This window comes from Priapulus caudatus, unplaced genomic scaffold, assembly GCF_000485595.1.
Source record: "Priapulus caudatus unplaced genomic scaffold, Priapulus_caudatus-5.0.1 Scaffold7, whole genome shotgun sequence".
Classification (NCBI taxonomy): domain Eukaryota; kingdom Metazoa; phylum Priapulida; class Priapulimorpha; order Priapulimorphida; family Priapulidae; genus Priapulus; species Priapulus caudatus.
In genome coordinates, this window is record NW_014577068.1 from 171,014 (window position 1) to 191,468 (window position 20,455).

At 48.3% G+C, this 20,455-nt stretch overlaps 2 protein-coding genes across 2 annotated transcripts in view; one reads left to right on the forward strand and one right to left on the reverse strand.

Annotated features, from left to right (window-relative positions):
- The first annotated feature begins 538 nt into the window (after positions 1–538).
- LOC106806082 (chaoptin-like) lies at positions 539–5,711 on the forward strand. The gene has a single exon (XM_014807938.1). It carries the CDS (start codon positions 1,290–1,292, stop codon positions 5,373–5,375), a length of 4,086 nt encoding a protein of 1,361 aa, XP_014663424.1. The 5' UTR covers positions 539–1,289; the 3' UTR covers positions 5,376–5,711.
- Positions 5,712–11,818: 6,107 nt separating this feature from the next.
- The window catches only part of LOC106805659 (huntingtin-like), a 61,270-nt gene continuing 52,633 nt past the window's right edge, over positions 11,819–20,455 (reverse strand). The window contains exons 54-61 of the mRNA XM_014807352.1: positions 20,164–20,319; positions 19,523–19,710; positions 18,908–19,168; positions 18,278–18,475; positions 17,392–17,554; positions 16,320–16,480; positions 15,790–15,877; positions 11,819–14,777 (exon numbers count right to left, since the gene is read on the reverse strand). Of these exons, the coding sequence (XP_014662838.1) occupies positions 14,667–14,777; positions 15,790–15,877; positions 16,320–16,480; positions 17,392–17,554; positions 18,278–18,475; positions 18,908–19,168; positions 19,523–19,710; positions 20,164–20,319 (1,326 nt within the window). The 3' untranslated portion in view covers positions 11,819–14,666. The remainder of the gene's footprint in view (positions 14,778–15,789; positions 15,878–16,319; positions 16,481–17,391; positions 17,555–18,277; positions 18,476–18,907; positions 19,169–19,522; positions 19,711–20,163; positions 20,320–20,455) is intronic.

Below are 20,455 nucleotides of genomic sequence, written 5' to 3' on the forward strand. Positions count from 1 at the left end.
CATAGTCTGTGGCACGCAGCCAGCCGACACGTTGGATCGCGTCCTCTGCCCCATCTGCTTCTTCTCTCTCTCTCTCTCTCTCTCTCTCTCTCTCTCGTTTGCTCACTCTCTCTTTCTCACTCTCTCACACTCTCTCTCACAAACACTCTCTCTCTCTCTCTTTCTCTTTCTCTCTCTCTCTCTCTCTCTCTCTCTCTCTCTCTCTCTCTCTCTCTCTCTCTCTCTCTCTCTCTCGTTTGCTTACTCTCTCTCTCCCTCTCTCTCTCTGTCTCTCTCTCTCTCTTGCTCACTCTCTCTCTCTCTTTCTCTTGTTCTCCCCCCTCCCTCTCCCTTCCGCTGCCGTCTCCCTGACTGGGGCCACCCGCTGCTGCTGCGGCTGCTGCTGCCGCACCTGCGTGCTAGCGATGCGTCTGAACGCATGCTTCTCTCTATATATAAAAGCAGACGCTGTGATCGATAGCGGATAACTGTGGGAGCTAGGCGGCACGCACGGACGCTGCGCGCATGCAGCCGGCACTACTCCGCGCTGCGGCACGGTTTCATGTCGGTCAGGCAGCAGCGTGTGTGTGTGTGTGTGTACGTACGTACGCGCGCACATCCCAGCCTCACAGCCAGCCTGCTTCGCCGAGATGTTGGAAGCGAGTTGTGGTTTAAGTACTCGTGGCTGCTTTTCGTCTGAGCTGGTCGCCTCGCGTGGTGGCGCCGGGCTAGGCTCGTAAACGTATTTGGATTTTTGGATAACGTTTTTTTTGGATTCGCACGGGAGGAACATTACGATCGAGTGAGTGAGTGCCAATAGAGAAGGAGCGAACTGTGAAGGAGTTAGCGACGCCGGACATTTCTGTTGTTTGGATTCACGCGGGAGAAACAGCACGATCGACCGCAAACGGCGAAAAATTGAGTGAAAAGGAGCAAACAGTGAGGCGACTTGTGTGCTGCCGTGTTTCTCTAGTGTATAGGTGCTCGCCCGAGAATTCTGCACGAGGGGAGAGCGGTGGAGAAAACGTGCAATCCTATACGGAACGTAATCGCTCCCCGCACCGCTCCCATTGTGAGCCTAAGCAAACAGCATTCCATTAGCCGAAAGAAGCCCGAGAGGCATTCAAGTAGGTGCTCTCCTCTCTCTCCCTCCCCCTCTTCTTCTCTCTTCTCATCTCTCCGCTCTGCCTCCCCCTTCCTATCTCCTCTCATCTCTCCGCTCTGCCTCTCCCCTCCCTTCTCTCCCCTCCTCGCTCTCTTCGCTTCACGGACTAACAAGACATTGAAGCGGTAGAGCTTCACCGCAGAACATGGCGACGCCAGCTCCTTTGCTTCTCACGCACGTCGTCGTGCTGCTGCTGACGGTGGCAACGATTCCGACGGCGTCCGACGAATGCCTCTCGTTCCAGCTTCCGTGTCGCTGCTACCAGCTGCACAGCAAGCTGTACGTAGACTGCGCTGACATCCACTTCGCCACCGTGCCCGTGTTCCCGTCCAACACGACCATGGAGAATCTCGACATGCGGAGCACGGGTCTGAAGCTGCTGCCCGGACAAGGCTTCCACGGACCGCGCATCCGCACCCTCGACCTCTCGAGCAACCAGATCAGCGTCGTCTCGTCTCAGGCGTTCGCCGGACTCGGGAACTGCCTCGAGGAGCTCGACCTGAGTCGAAACCTCATCAGCGAGATACCGGAGGCGACGTTCGTCAACCTCAAACTGCTGAAGAAGGTGATCCTGCTCGAAAACCCGCTGGCGCGAATCACCGCCAACGTCTTCAGAGGCGTCGCGGGCAGTTTGTTAGAGTTATACCTGTCCGGCGGGCCCGGGAGCTACCTGGGGCCAGGTGTGGTGCCGACTGCCGTGCGCAACCTTGGCAATCTGCAGCTACTGAAGCTGCACTCGTGCGATATCAGCGAGCTGACGAGTCATGATCTCATTGGACTCGCTCACCTGCAGACGCTGAACATGACGGCGAACGACATCGCCGAACTACCGCGCGGCATGTTCTCGTTCGTTCCCAATCTGAGGACGTTGAACATCGGCCGGAACAAGCTGACGCTGCTGAACGCCAGCATGTTCCACGGCCTCGAGTCGTCGCTGGAGATCATGGACGTCAGCGAGAACCGAATCGCGAGGATCGCCCCGAACACGTTCGGCAGTTTCCGGAGGCTGCGTGTGCTCAACCTGAAAAGCAACCGCATCAGCTCGATAGCTGGCACCGCCTTCCTCGGACTCGCCCTCACGCTACGCCAGCTCAACCTCGACGGAAACTTTCTGCGGCAGCTACCAGGTGGCGCTCTGAACACTCTCACCGATCTGGAGGTCGTGAGTGCGAAATACAACCGCATTAAGGCGATAGCGAGGAGCGACTTGCAGGGCATATCGGAGAGCATCAAGATGATCGACCTGCGCTACAACTACGTCAGCAGCCTGCCGGCGCGGCTCTTCCACAAGTGCCGCAGCCTCGAGTGGCTCGACCTGTCCGAGAACAACATCACGGACGTGCGCGGTGAGGCGCTGCACGGGCTGAGGAACGTGCGCATGCTGTCGCTAGCGAAGAACGGCCTGCGACACATCAACGGACAGACGTTCGCTCAGCTCGCGAGCCTCAACACGCTCGACCTGTCGCACAACTACATCGGTTACGTTCCCGACGACGCGTTCGCCGGCCTCAACGACACGCTGGCGGCGCTCTACCTGCAGCACAACGCGCTCAGCTACTTCCCGCGCGTGGCGCTGCAGTCGCTCAACAATCTCGTCGAGGTGCGGCTGTCGTACAACGAGATCTCGCGCGTCGGTTCGGCCGACTTCTACGACTTCAATCCGGCGATGCGCGGCATTTACCTCGACGGCAATCGTCTGACGACGTTTCCGATCTCGACGCTGCAGCACTTTCACAACCTGCGCGTCATCAACCTTGCCAACAACGCGATCGCTGCGATCACGCGCGACGCCTACATGCTGACGGACATGCAGAGCCACGTCGATACGCTCGTGCTACAGAACAACCGCCTGACGGAGTTCCCCGCCGAGCAGCTGGCGACCGTCAAGCGTCTGCGCATGCTCAACATCAACAAGAACCGCATTAGCAGCGTCCCCTCGGACGTGCTGCGCCACCTACCGGCGCTCGAGACGCTCTACCTGAGCGGCAACAACATCACGTCGCTCGACAACACGGCGTTCGCTTGCAGCAGCGGCCGCGAGATGGCGCTGCATCACCTCGACCTGTCGCGCAACCAGATCACGGCGGTGACGGGTAACATCTTCCGGCAGCTGCGCGCGCTGCGCAGCGTCGACATGAGTCATAACAACGTCAGCGTCATCTTCGCGGCGACGTTCAGCACGCCGCTGCTGCAGTCGATCAACCTCGAGCAGAACAACATCTATAAGATCCAGGACTCGGCGTTCGAGAACCTCACGCAGCTGCGCTATCTGAACATGAAGGGAAACTTTCTGACGTTCGTCCACAAGCGCTTCTGGAACAACTGCCGCCTGCAGATACTGTTTCTCACGAACAACCGCATCAGTAGCGTCGAGGAGGGATCGCTGGACGAGCTGCGCGGACTGACGACGTTCGACATATCTCGTAATCCGATCTCGGATATCCCCGCCTCGCTCTTTAACACGATGTCACATGCGAAGCATATCTCGCTGAGTGGCTGCAATCTGACGAGAATCCACGAAGGACAGTTCGCCTCTCTTCGCAATCTACTGACGATCAATCTCAGTAATAATTCCATTGAGACCGTACACCAGAATGCATTCTACGGCGCACTGGCCATGCGTGAGCTGTACTTACAGGACAACCGATTAGCGCACCTTCCGGACAGACTGCTGCAGAGTCTGTACAGGCTGCACACGCTCAATCTGGCGGGAAATCGCATCCGGGACATCGATGCGCGCGTCTTCGGCGTTCCCATAATGCCGCTGAACACTGTCGACTTGAGCAACAATTTGCTCGCTGAGGTTCCGACGGGTCTCTTCCAGCCGCTCAAGTACAGCCTCTTCAATCTCGACCTGTCGCGCAATCAGCTGAGATCCCTGCGCTCGCGGCAGTTCGCCGAGCTGGCGATACTCGCGCGACTCGATCTGTCGAACAACGCCATCGTCAGCGTCGAGAATTCGGCGTTCGGCGGCCTCAACAACATCATCAACATTAATTTGGCGAGCAACGCCTTGCGATCGATCACGGAGACCAGCTTCGCCGGCATCGGCAGTAAGCTGTACAAGCTCGATCTCAGCAACGCGTCGCTCGCCGACGTGCCGCGACTCGCCATCCCCGAACTGCGCATCCTGCATCTGAGCAACAACCGTCTGCGTGCGCTCGCCGCTGACAGCATCGTCTGCGCGAAGTTGCGCGTTCTCTACCTGAACAGCAACAAGCTGGGCGGCGTGCCGGAGACGTGGCGCTCTCTGCCGGCGCTCACGTCGCTCATACTCGCCGACAACCCGATCGAGCGCATCACAGCGACGTCGTTCGTCGGCCTGCCTCGCCTCACGCTGGCGCACATAGAGAACCTTCCCCGCCTCGCGAGCGTCGCCACGGCGGCGCTAGACCCGCTACAGAACCTCGAGTATCTGATGATGTACAACTACGGCAGTCTGCCGCGGCTCGACGTCGCCACGCTGCTGTCAAAGCTCACCAACCTGCGGCAGGTCTACGTCGAAATCAAGGACGTGATACTCGACAGCCAGCTGCACCTGGCGTTCAAGAACAACGCCAAGCTGAACTCGCTGACGGTGTTCGGACCGCGACTGAAGTGGATCACGAAGAACGCCTTCGTCGGCTTCACGGCCGGTAGCCTGGGGATCATGAACACCAGCGTCATGTCGCTGCCAGACGACTTGTTCGCCTATCCGCAGATCAGAGGCCTGTACCCTCTTGACCTGCGCAACAACCGACTGCGTCTCATCGGCAGCGAGTTGTTCAAGGTGCCGACGATGCGCGTCGACAACCTCTATCTCGATGACAACGAGTTTCTCTGCGACTGCAGCATCACGCCGTTTCGGCTGTGGCTGGACGTGTGGCTGCGCACGCACGCGCACGCGCGCGCTAACCTTGAGAGGGTTGTTTGCAGCGAACCGGACGCGTTCAACGGTGTTCCCACGAGAAACGAGTCGATCGTCGGTCTCGACTTGACACGCATGGGCTGCGTCGCGCCGCCGCCGACGCTGCTGCCCGCGACGACGAGCACGTCGGAAGGGAGCGTCGCTGACGCTGGACGCGTGACGCAGCCAAGTGACGCGAAGGTGACGGAATCGCGAGTGACTACTATTTCATTAGCCGCGGTCGCTAGTGACGCACAATGTGCGACGACTGCGTCACTGCGTCAGACTGTTGTGTTCTTGTCGTGCGGGGCAATAGTGACACTGATATTACGACGACGCATTTGAGAGGTGTGACACTTATCTCAGCATGAACCTGAACATATAGATGTGGCTGCCCGCCAAAATATGGATGCGTGGTGTGAAATACAACGAACGCACGTTCACGCACGAACAACTAACGCGTGCTGCAACGTGAAAAAAACTATACAAAAATGGAAACTTAAAGTGGCATCTTCAGTAAAAATACAGGCTGAACTATATAACAAAAGGTATATAGTATGTAGCTCGTGTAATATGTCATATATCACGTGTGTCACCTATCACATAATTCACGTATATATTACATGTTTTACATAAACACACACACACTCACACGCACACGCACACTCACACGCACACACGCACGCAGGCACGCACACACACACACACACACATATGTATATATTTGTCACATTGGCATTATTCACATTATTCATTTATCACTTAGATTAGGTGTAAATGCGTTTAGTACATACGGTTTCTTCGTCATCAGTCATAGCAAACGGACGATTTCTCGTCTTTAACATGTTAGAACAGCTTTGCGATCTGCGACGCATTTCAGGCAATTTCTTTTCACTCGCGCATAAAGGCTTTTCCGTAAGTACAACTTGTAAAGACAAGTTTTCCTTTTTCAAAGAGACAATTGTGCAACGCGCGCGCCAGATATGCGCGGGGGTGAACACAAAGCACACCATAGTTAGTAGATTAGATGAGAAGAATCCCACGTATTCAGCACAATAAATGTTGCTCTGATGGCACCGTATGTCACGCGCTACGGGTGGTTACTGTGATATGTAGGCACCATATATATATATCAGGAGTTAAATATATATATATATATATATATATATATATATATATATATATACTATAGGTGTCTACCTTTTTAAAAGGCGTTTGTAACATCTTTAGCTATTTCTATTCATTATTGATGTTTGTGCGCCACACTTACTTACTGTCTCTTGTACATGTCCGAGAATGTCTAATAAATATCAGTCTTGCAAAACCTACCTGATATACTTTTATGATGTTTGTTTTATGGCCAAAACATGCTGAATTCCTTGTTACTTTTCTAACAGCTGTAATCGATATTTTTTTAACTAGGCATACGTGATATGAATTTAATCTTCTGAGCTTGTGTAAGTACCTCCCTAAAGTATTTCATCGGTGCCCCAAAACCCACTAAGCCTTTCTAGAGGCAGGATTTAATTAGAATCGTTATTCCATCAGCGAGGCAGAATAAAGCTAATATTTGCATCTATAACCGCGACCCCACAATATTTCTTCGCCGCACGGACTACTGGTGTAGTATTCCCACAAAGTGGTAAATCGGATGTTAAGAATCGCTCGACACTAAACAGATTGCTTTGCATTCGTGGGATAAATGCGATTTATTCTCGTTATATTCTTTTTTTCCAAATATCGCCCACTTCTGTAAATCGATGGCAGATGGAGGCATCGCAGCGTGAGTGTCCGCTCGAGGATTTCTCAGCTCGCGGCGCACGTAAGCAGGTGAATCAATTATTCAATACGATCTGAGTAAGCGAGTTTTTGCATTATCGGCATACAGCCCCCGCGCGTACGCGGAACTGCTGCCGTCCGTCTGACAGCATCCGCCAAACAGCATTACATTACACATACAACATAATTGTCGCAGTCTATCGTCACTATACCACACACAAGCGGCGGTAAAACACGGCGACGCTAGGTCACGGCTCGTCACGGCACCGCGACGGCAACGCAGCCCGCACGCACGGCAACGCGCGACGCACGTGTGGACCGTCCCCGATGTTGCACTCCACCTACATCACAACATCCGACACACGCGCACACACAGCCACGCAGCTGGCCACAGGCACGCACACATCACATCACACACACACACACACACACAGCGACACAACCGACAACACACCACCGAGTGTTGAGTCGAGTCGCGCACCCGACGGCCGAGTTTCCGAGTCCGCGTCGCGACGTGCCGAGTCCTGAAGTCCGCGTTCTGATGCGCGATCCCGAGTCCGAGTTCAGAGTCCCGCAGGGTTCCCCGCCACGCCGAGTGCGCAGGACGCCGAGACACGATCCGGGAGCCCGCCGAGGTCCGTGAGGGTCCGGCAAGTCGCAGTTTCGATTAAAAAAAAGGAAAAAATAGAAAAAAGGAAAAAAATCGGAAAAAAGGGAAAAAATCGCAACAGTGCATCGTAGACATTCGAAAGTGTATAGTCAGCCGAAAACACAGAGAGACGAGTCATACGAAACGTGTCAAAGTAACAGATCCATTTGTGTTTTACGAGAATGACACGGCTTGTTGAACCAAATGAGAGAGTGCTAGTACCTTTGAAGTGGTAGAAGAAGAGAAAGAAGTGGTAGAAAAAGCGCAAAGGAACGAAGTGACAGCAGATTCAAACCAAAGGGACAAGAATCTTAATCGAGCCATTGAAAACGTTACAAGATTAGGCCGTGTATCTAGAAAACCTAGGAGTTTTAGTTTTAAATTCTTGTAAACTGCGTGTTACAATATGTACAGTTGTGTATTATGTATGTAGTGGCCTCGAGCCGGCCTCGACCCGAGTCCTCGAGTCCGGAGGGCTCGAGTACGAGTCCGAGTCCGAGTCATTGCACTCCGAGGCCAAGACCGAGACTGAGACCAAGGAAAACGGTCTCGAGGCCAAGACCGGCCTCGAGACCTACAACACTGACACACACACGCACGCACGCACGCACGCACGCACGCACGCACGCACGCACACACACACACACACATACACACACATTGGCTCCGATGTCGTTTGCCGAACTCGAGTATAAACTTCATAATAGGCATACCTAAAATCGAACAGAACCCTATCACCATAACCCTGATTCCTAACCCCATCCCTAAGCATAATCCCATCTTACTAGACCTAACCCTAACCTTAGCTGAAATCCTTATCCTTATGTATATTTAATCTATTACAGCCGCTATGAAACTTGCATTCTAGCCGATCGTCCGCGACCATAATAAAGCAACCGATATACAACCAAATAAAGCAATACTACTACAACAAGCTAAGGCTGTTGCTGTTTCCGCCGCCGCCACCACCACCGCTACCATCACCACTATCACCACCGCCGCCGCCGCCACCGTCACCACCACCATCATCATCATCATCACCACCACCGCCACTGCCGCCGCCGTCGCCGCCGCCGCCGCCGCCGCCAACGACCCCGCCCCCGCCACTACCACCGCTACCACCGCCGCCACCACCGCCACCACCACCACCCCCTACATCACAACCACTTCCGCCAGCAACTCCGGCCACTACCGCCACCACTGACAATGATGACAACAACAACAATAATAATAATAATAATAATAATAATAATAATAATAATAATAATAATAATAATAATAATGATAGCAAGGATCCAAGCAATAGCACTAAGTGGTTGACATCAGGAATCACTTTCCTTCTTTCAAAAGGCAAGGATGCAAAAGAACCAGAGAACTATCGATCAATCACTTGCCTGCCTACCACCTACAAGATTCTCACTGCTGCAATCACCAACCGCCTCTACAATCACTTACAGAAGAGCGGCATCCTCACAGATAAGTAGAAAGGCTGTAGAAGAGCGTCTAGGTGGTGCAAAGACCAATTTCTCATCAGTAACATGATTGTGAGCATGGCAAAAAAGCTCAATAGGAATCTAGGAATGGCGTGGATTGATTATAAGACAGCCTTCGACAGTGTCCCACATTCCTGGATTCTCGCAGCCATGAGAATACTACTATACCGAGTGTCACCAACCATCATTCAGTTCATGGAAGCTACAATGAAGAAATAGAAGACTGAAATGATCCGCTTCACTCAAGGAGGCTGCCTTGAGCTCAATCAAGAGAGGAATCTTCCAGGGCGACTCGCTCTCTCCCCTGCTATTCTGCTTAGCACTAACAGCGCTTACCAACATGCTGAATAGACAGGGTCTGGGATTTACAGTCGATAAACGCAACATCATCAGCCACCTGCTCTACATGGATGACATTAAACTGTTCACCAAGAACGAATTATGAGCTGGATCAGGCCTTGGTAACAGTCAAAGCATTCATTGATGACATCGAAATGGAGTTCGGCTTGGAAAAGTGTGCAACCGCAATCTTAAAAAGTGGTAAGCTAGTAAAAAGTCGAAATATCGAGCTTGATGACAAGACAACCCTACAAAGTCTGAACCACGAGAACACCTACAAATATCATGGTGTAGACGAAAGTGATGGTATTCAGCATGCAAAGATGAAGGAGAACATTGCTAAGGAGTGCTATCGCCGAGTCCGCCTAGTTCTCAAGTCTGAGCCCTGCTCAAAAACAAGATAACAGCGATTAATAGCCTGGCACTCCCGGTCCCTGTGTACAGCTTCGGGGTGATCAACTGGTTGCGATCAGATATTGAAAGAATGGATCGCAAGACAAGAAAGCTACTAACCATGCACGGTCTCCATCACCCAAAAGCAGATGTAGAGTGACTGTACATCAGGAGGCAAAATGGTGGTCGTGGTCTCATTGAACTGATGTCTGCGTACAACACTGCCATTGTAGGTCTAGGCGACTACATCGAGCTTAAGGAAGACAAATTTACAAATCTTATCAAAATCCATTAGTCTGGAAAATCAAAGCACGCTCTCTTACGCGAGGCTAAAGAAATCAAAGCCAAATACTTGTCCTCTCAGCCCCCTAGCCAAATCTCAACAAAGCAGAGACTGAAGGCCAATATGGAAGCAGAGAAGATCGAGGTATTGAAGAACAAGCCTTTACATGGAAGATTCTACAAGAGCCTCGACAGACCATTTGTCAACAAGACTGCAAGCGTTGCCTGGCTGAGTAGTTCCGGGCTCAAGGGGGAGACAGAAAGTCTGATCATTGCAGCCCAAGACCAAGCACTTAACACCAGATACCATCAACGCAACATCCTCAAGCATCAGGTCAACAGCAAGTGCAGAATGTTCAGCAAGGCAGAGGAGACCATCCACCACATCATCGCCGGATGCACAGTGCTGGCCCCAACCGAGTACATAAATCGCCATAACAAGGTAGCCAGCTAGCTGCACTGGTCAATCTGCAGTAAACTTGGTGAGCAAGTACCTGACAAGTGGTATGAACATACTTGTTACCAGTTACCAACATCGGAGATACTACCATAATGTGGGATATGGCAGTGCAGACAGATCGCACGATACCTGCAAACCGCCCTGATATAGTGCTCCACAACAGAAAAGATGCCTGTTGTTTGACGTAGCCGTACCAGATGATACTAACATCATGGTGAAGGAAAGAGACAAACTCACCAAGTACAAAGATCTGGAGATCGAAATTAGGATGTAGAATACTAAGGCGAGAATTGTACCAGTGGTGGTTGGAGCCCTTGGCTCTATAAAAAATGATTTTGAAAAGAACTCCCTGGCCACCACACTGCCCAAGAAGTGCAGAAATTCGCACTACTGGGAACAGCACACATCCTGCAAAAAATTCTGGATTGAATCCCTATGTGCCAGGTTGGGACACGGTCAACCCAGAAGCCACCGGCTAATGCCGTGATCCACTTTGGAAATAATAATAATAATATTAATAATAATAATAATAATAATGTAATACTGCAAGATAAGCAATAACTCTACGAAAGACCACCTCGTTATCAGACGAAGCTGCGCCAGCGCGTAAATTATCGACACATTATTTGTGTAAACAGCGCATTTCTGACGCAGCCATCATGCGTGGCTCGCTAGCAGCACGACGGCCGCGTATATAACTCCCACCGCGTCCACAATCCACATGCATTACCGCAATGTTTATTTTCCTGGTTAGCCACTGTTAAGTTGGAAAACATTTTCCGCCGATGATAGAGGGTCGTTGAAAAAGGGCAGGCGTGAGATATAGCCGGTCGACGTGTTAGCGCGTTACACATGACTGCGTGAACAGTTCGGTTAAGCGTGTATCGATATCGCTCGACATAGATCAATACTCCATCACTGGATTAGAGCTGAAGCTGACAACTTCTTGGAAATTCTGCGGGAAGTAGGTGGAGAATTATTTAAGTTCCGTGCGATAGGTTTGCTCTTATTTCGACTTTTAAAATTAATGGAAGTAGGATGTCAATCAGACAAAAGAGCGTGTACGCGTGTGCGCGTGCCTGTACGCGCGCGTGGGTGTGTGCACGACTGTCTGTGTTTGTCGCATAGACTCTCGCAATCCCAATTCACGCATCGCAATTCTCGAAAGCCAAAATTCGCGCACTGTGGAAATATCGCCAGCTATTATTCAGCTGCGTTTGTTCACTTGAAGAGAATGGAGTGCTTCAATTAAGGCGTGTACCCACACTTGGAGTTTTGAAAATACATGCTCACACTGCAACGCACGCACGCACGCACGCACGCACGCACGCACGCACGCACGCACGCACGCACGCACACACACTCATAATTATTAATTCATCCACGAAATCGCTTTTCAAATGCAAGGTATTAGAATTTAGTTTATTATAATTTGAGGTATAATATATACATCCCCGTTATATAGGCAAATTCAATATTCTTTGCTAGGCCTCAATGAAGTTATAAATGATCTAACGGCTAACTTCAAAACAGGTACGATAACAGTAATAGTAAAAACAGCCACGCCACCAAAACGACGGCCAGGCTCGTCACTCATAATCGTCACACAAATGTAATATTAACGATGTCCCCAACCCGCATCGCTAAATTAATATAGGTCTACTACATTCTCCCGAAAAACTTCTGTAAAGAAAACAGAGAATCCGCGTTGTTGCAGCCAGCCGCTATTCCTAATTCATTATTAATTAGTTAATTAATATTAATAATAACCATCTAACAAACGATTAGTCGTGGCGGCTATATGCTGAGCGTTAAAAATAGCCGGACCGAATATGTCGTCGAATATTTCGTCGAGTACACAAACCGTGTGTTTATTCGTTTTAACAATTATCATCTGTGAACATTTCGTATTAGTCTCTGATGCCGGACCCACGCTTCCGTCGCTACCTTGTAGAAGAGCAGTCACACTCGAGTCTGTTAGACAATTGTACCTTTGTAACCAAGCGTTGCTAACGGATCCCCCCCCCCCCAGACACACACGCGCGCGCATCAAACATTGCGAATAACTCGCGGGTTATTAAAAACGCAGAGGACCTCAGAGTCGTTGACCTGAAACTGCAGATTTCCATTGATTAATTCTTGGAACGGATTCAGAGACAAGTTGTGAGCGCATGAACCTTGCCTGCCTACTCGTACCCACCACTTAAATCTCGATTATCAATCTCGAACTCTCATTCTCAATTAATATCCGAAAGACTAACGCTTATGAAATGCAGGACTTGTCATTTTTCGGCGTATTTTTCATTGTTATGACTTGATAAATTGTTGAAGCACGAAAGGCCGTAATTCTTCGTCAAATTTCGAAATCCTACAGATGAACATGTCTACCCTTTGCACGACCATGCCAAGGGAGCAAAATGACCCATTGCATGACAATGTCTACCCTGCATCGCAAAGCTGTACTAGCGCTCGGGAATCGGCTTTCGTGCGAAGCTAGCATGTAACGGATCAGTAAAAAGGGGAAGGACCAACCAAAATGTTCATCTCGTTAGAAGAAGCATTTACGTGTATTGAATTATAATTATAAATAACATTCTCTCATCTGCACTGCTTCATGCATTCTGGCATTCAGAATTTATTGTACCGTAAGTCACTGTCCGCAATAGCAGATGTATTCAAAAACCAAGATAGAAAATCATCAGGCTTTCCTACAAGACAATGACCAACTGGGACTAGTCATAAATAAATATCACACAATTGATTTCATTTTCCTTATGAATAGATTTAAGATTCCTATATGTGAACAAACGTGCGTCCAGAGAGAGGAGCACAGAGGATCCACAGAAAAGCTGTGCCACACAATATTGTATCATGACGATGTATCTCTGGACGTCAGATGTCAGATGTAACCACGCACATAAGAATATAATCTGACGATCTTCAAAACTATATTCCTATTTGCATCGAGAAAATGCAAATGCAGTTGCAGTTGCATCACGCAACCCAAAAATAATCAAAGGATGAAGATCCTACCGATTGGAACATTACATGGAGTGACTGTGTTCACAAAAAAATTCCCGGGCCATGTTACGCATGCCACCATTGGTATGCGCATCGCATGCTCAGTGACTATGCATCAAAAAGAACACGTTACTAGAATGGCCAAACTTGGTTCGCTATCCCAGTAAATGCAATATGTAAGGGTTGCCATGACCACACATTTAATAAGATTTATTCGCTGTATTGTTGGATTGTTAGATGCTTCATTTTTGATCAATAACAAGAATGGTGTTCAGATTGATCTTACGGTTAGAGAATATATAGTATCAAATGTGTAGCACATTGGTCCATAACCTCCGATGTGAAAGTTAGGAAGAGCTATAGGAAGAAAGGGCCATGGAAACAGACACCTATAGGAAAAGTAGGCTATCGGAAGAGACGATTATGGGAAGAGAGGAGTACAAGAAGAAAGAAGTATGGGAAGACAGGGCTATGGAAAAAGTGGAAATTGAATTTGTATTTTTGTTAAATAAAACGTAGCGGCAATTTCATCCATCGTTTAACATGAATAACAGGAACATACGCTCTTCAGACAATCGTCACTCATATACATATTCATATATACATAATCAAAATTTGAGAAGAAAATCTCATCGTCGGGTTCAGTTCTCACCGCGAGGACAATTTATACGCATCTTTACAACTTGCATCGAGTCATATCTACATACGTATAACTTGGCAATAACTGGCTACCGCTGAACATCTCTGACACTGATGTGTGACACAGCGGGCAGTCACTGTCAGAGTTTGGCAGTCACTGGTATTCCTTCAACATCTGCTCATAGCCACAGTTCACCTGCATCTGATCACTAGCACAGGGCGGCACCTAGCGTGACACTAGAGAGAGTACAAACGCCTTGCCACACACTACTTATGGGCAGGTTTCTCTTTCGTCTTACTGCTGACCTGACGGACTTATAACCGGATCTCACGACTAGATCTCTTAGTCTTAGCTGCACACGGCGTCACAGTGGCACAGGCCACCCATAGATACATCATGTCATCCACGGATACATCATGTCATCCACGGATACATCATGTCATCCACGGATACATCATGTCATCCACGGATACATCATGTCATCCACGGATACATCGTGATGCGGGGACACACGATGCGTGGCCGGCCACACGCGGATGGCAGGTTGCTGTTTAGCGAGTGGTGTCCATGGTTACGACGCTTAGTAGTCGTGCGATTGTATGCAGGCGATCAGGTCCGTGTAGGGCGTATCCGGCTGAATAGCTGCCTGCATAGTTAGCAAGAAGGACCTCTTCTGTGCCTCCTCTTTCAGCTGTAGATAAGGGGAAGTGTACAAAATTATCTTACACGGCTGCCCCTTGTGCAAATGTACACACTGCTAATATAAGAGCCTGTCTGCTGGACTACAACAATACGCGTGCATTTCGGAAATTTTACCTCTCAATATGGCCATCAAGAAATCTTCACGTTGCGTTTAATATATAATAACTACTAAATCTCATAAAAAATGTAGTGCTTTAAAAGCATAATATTCTCATGACGTTAACCATTTCTATCGCTATTGCTAGCAGGCTTCTCCCTACGTTGTGCAAACTGGGCGCGCCCGCCCCGTTTGGGAAACCCCCCCCCCCCCGTTTCAATGGTTGCACCACGTTTAAATTATTTCCGCCACAATTTAAAAAAAATTGACCCACTGGCAGCAAGAACAAGTCCGCACCTGCAGCTACAGCACACTCGCATCTATTGACTATATGTAACAATGTTATATATAGTTGTTATAGTAGTTATATAGTTATAGTTATATAGTTATATAGTTATATAGTTATAGTTGTTATAGTAGCTATAGTTGTTATAGTAGTTATATATAACTATATATAATGTTGTTATATATAGTCAATAGATGCGTGTGTGTTGTAGCTGCAGGTGCGGACTTGTTCTTGCTGCCAGTGATTCGACCAGGCCCCCAGAGTCCTGCATATACTCTCCGCATATACTCTCTTGGGGGGAGGGGGAGGGGGAGGGGAAACTAGGGGTGGTCTGGGGGCCTGGTCGAATCACTGGCAGCAAGAACAAGTCCGCACCTGCAGCTACAACACACACGCATCTATTGACTTATATCTCCCACATATACTCTCCGCATATACTCTGCATATATCTCCCACATATACTCTCCGCATATACTCTGCATATACGCTCCATATATCTCCTGCATAACTCCGCATATTCTCTGCATATACTCTCCACATATACTCTCCTCATATACTCTCCATATATCTCCCGCATAACTCTCTGCATATACTCTGCATATATGGAGAGATGCTGACCTGACTGCGAAAGTCCAACGCTGCCACACAGAAGAATCGTCTGTCCACCATGTCCATTAATCCCATCCTGCTCTGCACATGTGGGAAGCTGCGAGCACAGAGGTCAGGAAGCAAACGATAGCGATCCACGCTGATGGCCGAAGCCATGGCGATCGCGGTTACTCTATTCGGAACTACATGTTCACTCAAGAAATTAACTCCTAACAACTCGTAAACAAGCCTGAAGTTTAATTACTCATTCTCATTGAGTAAGTATTATGAAGAGTTTTTAAATGAAAACTACCTCAGATCAATCTCCGTCTACATTCTTGATTCTATAGCTAGATGAATTAATTGAATTAAATGAATTAAATTGAGTATAATTATAGCAAAACTAACATGATCATTATTATGTCTTCGTGATATACATGTTACCTTTAGAAATTTATGTACCTATTATTATATGTTTATCTATATTTCATTAAACAATAAAGAATAACAGAATACTAAAACATCAGGAAGATTCCAAATACACACATACAAAAGGATACAGAGCCCTGAGCCACCGATTTGGTGAAGCACTGATGAAGAAACATGTCAAGCTCCACGTCGCCATGGCGATGGGTGTCCGCTGTGTGAAGTTAGAAAGGGAGAGCATGACCCAGTCCTTGACAAGGTCATTTTGACCCTTCTGAATCAAGTTGTTAAATACCTGTAATAAAAGATGCAAGTTTTAGGTTTACGATACATTAGGTTTTTTATGCGTTTCACTGACTAATTGCATGCATGGCTTCTTATCAATTAAAAATCACTTACACTTAAAAACAGTCAGCTAGTATACTGATCTGTGTTGTGACATCAACAACACATGCACACAACCGTCACGCACGCGGCCAGACAACCACTCACACACATGCCTGCATACACACATAAGAATGTGAGCACACACATGCCTGCATACACACATAAGAATGCGAGCACACACATGCCTGCGTACGCACATAAGAATGCGAACACACACATAACTGCGTACGTACATAGGAATGATCGTACGCACATAAGAATGCGAGCACACACATGCCTGCATACACACATAAGAATGTGAGTACACACACGTGCCTGCGTACACACATAAGAATGCGAGCACACACATGCCTGCGTACATACATAAGAATGTGAACACACACATGCCTGCGTACACACATAAGAATGTGATCACACACATGCCTGCATACGCACATAAGAATGTGAACACACACATGCCTGCATACACACATAAGAATGCGAGCACACACATGCCTGCGTACACACATAAGAATGTGAGTACATACACGCCTGCGTACGCACATAAGAATGCGAGCACACACATGCCTGCATACACACATAAGAATGTGAACACACACATGACTGCGTACGCACATAAGAATGCGAGCACACACATGACTGCGTACGCACATAAGAATGCGAGCACACACATGCCTGCATACGCACATAAGAATGTGAACACACACATGACTACGTACGCACATAAGAATGTGAGCACACACACGCCTGCGTACGCACATAAGAATGTGAGCACACACACGCCTGCGTACGCACATAAGAATGCGAGCACACACACACCTTGAACAAGACTCCAACGATGAGCTGCGGATGAGGCTGCTGACTTGACAAAAACTCTCCTATCACTTTGTTCATTGCATCCTGGGTAGGGAAGAAATCGGCCAGAAAATGTGGCAATATCTTGCTGACTACTTCAGCCTCAAATGGATAGCCCTTTCTGATTCTGCAAGACATGTAAAAGGTGTTAATGACACATTTCTTTTGAAGTGAACACTATTTGAATAATAAAATTTATTTAATTCAGAGCGCAATTTTCACAACACAATGTATTAACTATACCTGGCAATGAACAAAGACGGATGCATATGTATTTATATAAATAAGTCAAAATACATTTCAAGCTCCATAAAATAAGACAAATAAATATGAGAGGTCATTAGTGTAAATTTATACCTCAATGGGACTAACATATCCATCCCTAAAAGTTTCATGACATGAAATCTGCCTTTTCAACCACTATAACTTAGGGATTCTTTAGAACCTCTGAAGTTCTCTTAGTATAAAATTTATTATATATAATAATATATTAATAAAAATAATATATAATAATTAATATATCTATAAATAAATATAGTTTGTGATATTATTTTTCTAATCACACCCGCACTAAAAACAATCAATCTACTGCCACTCCTGCCATAAAGCCAGACGACGGCTACGAAATGCACTCACCATAGAATGATCTTAAAAAAGAGATACTAAATGAATTTTTTTTTTAATGATCCTACTCTTTCTTTAAAATGGAACCATCTTAAAACAAGGTTGGTGTCGGACAGACAGACAGACAGACAGACAGGGTGATTCCAGTATACCCCTCCCCCCTAACTTCGTTGGCGGGCGTATAAAAAACTGCACAAATGGTAGTGAAGTGGTAGAAGGCAGTAACCTGTCGAACAGCATCGTGAGTCGTTCCATGGCCACGATGAGGTGCTCCGGATCTCTGATCTCAAGCACCGGTGACGCGGGGTCCATGTCACTGCTGTCCGTACTGTACGAGTCCAGCACCACGCGACCCTCAGAGTACATACAGCTGAGTAGCAGCCCCAGGCCAGCTAGAACCCGCACTGGACTGTGCGCCTTCAGCCTAAACACACAGCATGCTACAATCAGACATTAGCACCCCACCCATCAGCACGCAATCACTACCATGGCCACAAAAGTTACTAAGAGTATGTGGAATGGTAACAGATAGGAGCAGTATGCACATGAAGTAACACATTCTGCATCTAGAAACACCCGCAGCCTAAACGTATCAGAGAGGGTGATTTGTACGTTTAATGCTATTTGCAGCAGAATGACATATACAGGAGCACGATACATACAGCAAATGTGTAAACTTGGTGTGTATACGTCTGGTAACATTACCAAGGTAGTCACTAGTGAACACACACGACATATCACAAATACTTTCTGTTTGCCAATCGATGGCTAGCATCACCACCAGGTGGCAGCACGTACCCACCCACCGATCAACAACCGGCCTCACCACCAGGTCGCACCACGTGTCCACACTCACCGATCGACGGCGAGTTTGACCACCAGGTCGCGCTCGTGTGTGCCGACGGCACCGGTCAGGGCGAGACGCTCGAGTCCGTGGAAGATGGCGAGGTAGACGGCGAGCGGGGTGCGGTCCTCGCTCGCCGACGCGACGCTCACGCACAGCTGCAGCATGCGCGAGCTGAAGTCCGTCTCACGCAGGTCCTCCTGGTAGTTCTCGAGGATGTAGAAGACGGCCGCCCACATGACGAGCACGTACTTCTCGCCATAGACCGCACCCCTGCAACGCACATGCGAAAACCGAGTTTATACTTAAGATGCTAAGGTACAGGTACAGGTACAGATAAGGTACAGGTAAGGTAAGGTGCAGGTGAGGTACAGGTAAGGTAAGGTACAGGTAATGTACAGGTAAGGTAAGGTAAGGTAAGGTGCAGGTGAGGTACAGGTAAGGTAAGGTGCAGGTGAGGTACAGGTGAGGTACAGGTGAGGTACAGGTAAGGTACAGGTAAGGTAAGGTAAGGTAAGGTAAGGTGCAGGTGAGATACAGGTAAGGTAAGGTAAGGTACAGGTAAGGTAAGGTAAGGCAAGGTGCAGGTGAGGTAAGGCACAGGTACAGGTACAGGTAAGTACGTACGTTGTGAGGCAGGTGAGTTGCTTCTGCAGACTCTCGGTCACCGCCGGCATCACGGTCGCTGAGAAGTCGGCCTGGTTCGACTCGAGTATGTAGAGCACGCCGTGGTAGGCTGCGACGCGCGTCGGCATGTGAGTGCTGCGCATAGACTGCTCCAGCAGCTTACTAACGCGCTCCTGCAGCGCCGAGTCCTGTACGTGAGACACACACAAACACGTTAGCTAGTCTTAGTTACTTGGCAGGTGTGTTTTTCGAATTACAGAACACATATATAGACAATGGTATAGAAAGACCATGTTGAGAGCTTATCACCTTCTGACGTGCAAATGTGACATTCACAGCACATTCCTTGTTGGAAGTATATACATGGATATATATTAACTTCCTGTTAAACGGCCACTCGCGTGGCAGGAGTGGCAACAATTCTCCAGGCAGTTTTTACATCAAGATTATTTTCTACTCATAATGGTCCAAAATGGTAGTAAAATGTGAGTGAATCGTAATGGCACAATCACAGGCTAAAAAATCGTACAAATTCCACCGAAATCGAAAGGATTTGCAGCTCTGTAGTAATAGTTAGAAAACAAATAGCTGAGGAGGCAGCAGTATAGCATATAGCAGTAGACGAGAATACAGCGACGTACCAGTCCAATGACGCTGATTGCCTTGCAGATTCCGACTAGTAGGTACTGCACTAGGATCTCATCCTCACCCGGGTGCGTCTTATGCAAGTCGAGAAACACCTCCAACATCCACTCAAACTGTGACTGCTCCGTGAAGATGTCGGAGAGTACCACCACCTGCCAATACACCGCACAACGTCGACTCAACACAACTGCAGGGATCGATATACTAACAATCTTTGATGCACAGCATTAAAGTTAATAACAAGAGCCGCAGAGCGTCTGGGCTCATCTGAGGTCTGTTGCTACGATT

What these genes read in the sequence shown, in the direction of transcription:
- LOC106806082 (XM_014807938.1), top strand. Translation starts at nt 1,290, where the DNA reads ATGGCGACGCCAGCTCCTTTGCTTCTCACGCACGTCGTCGTGCTGCTG.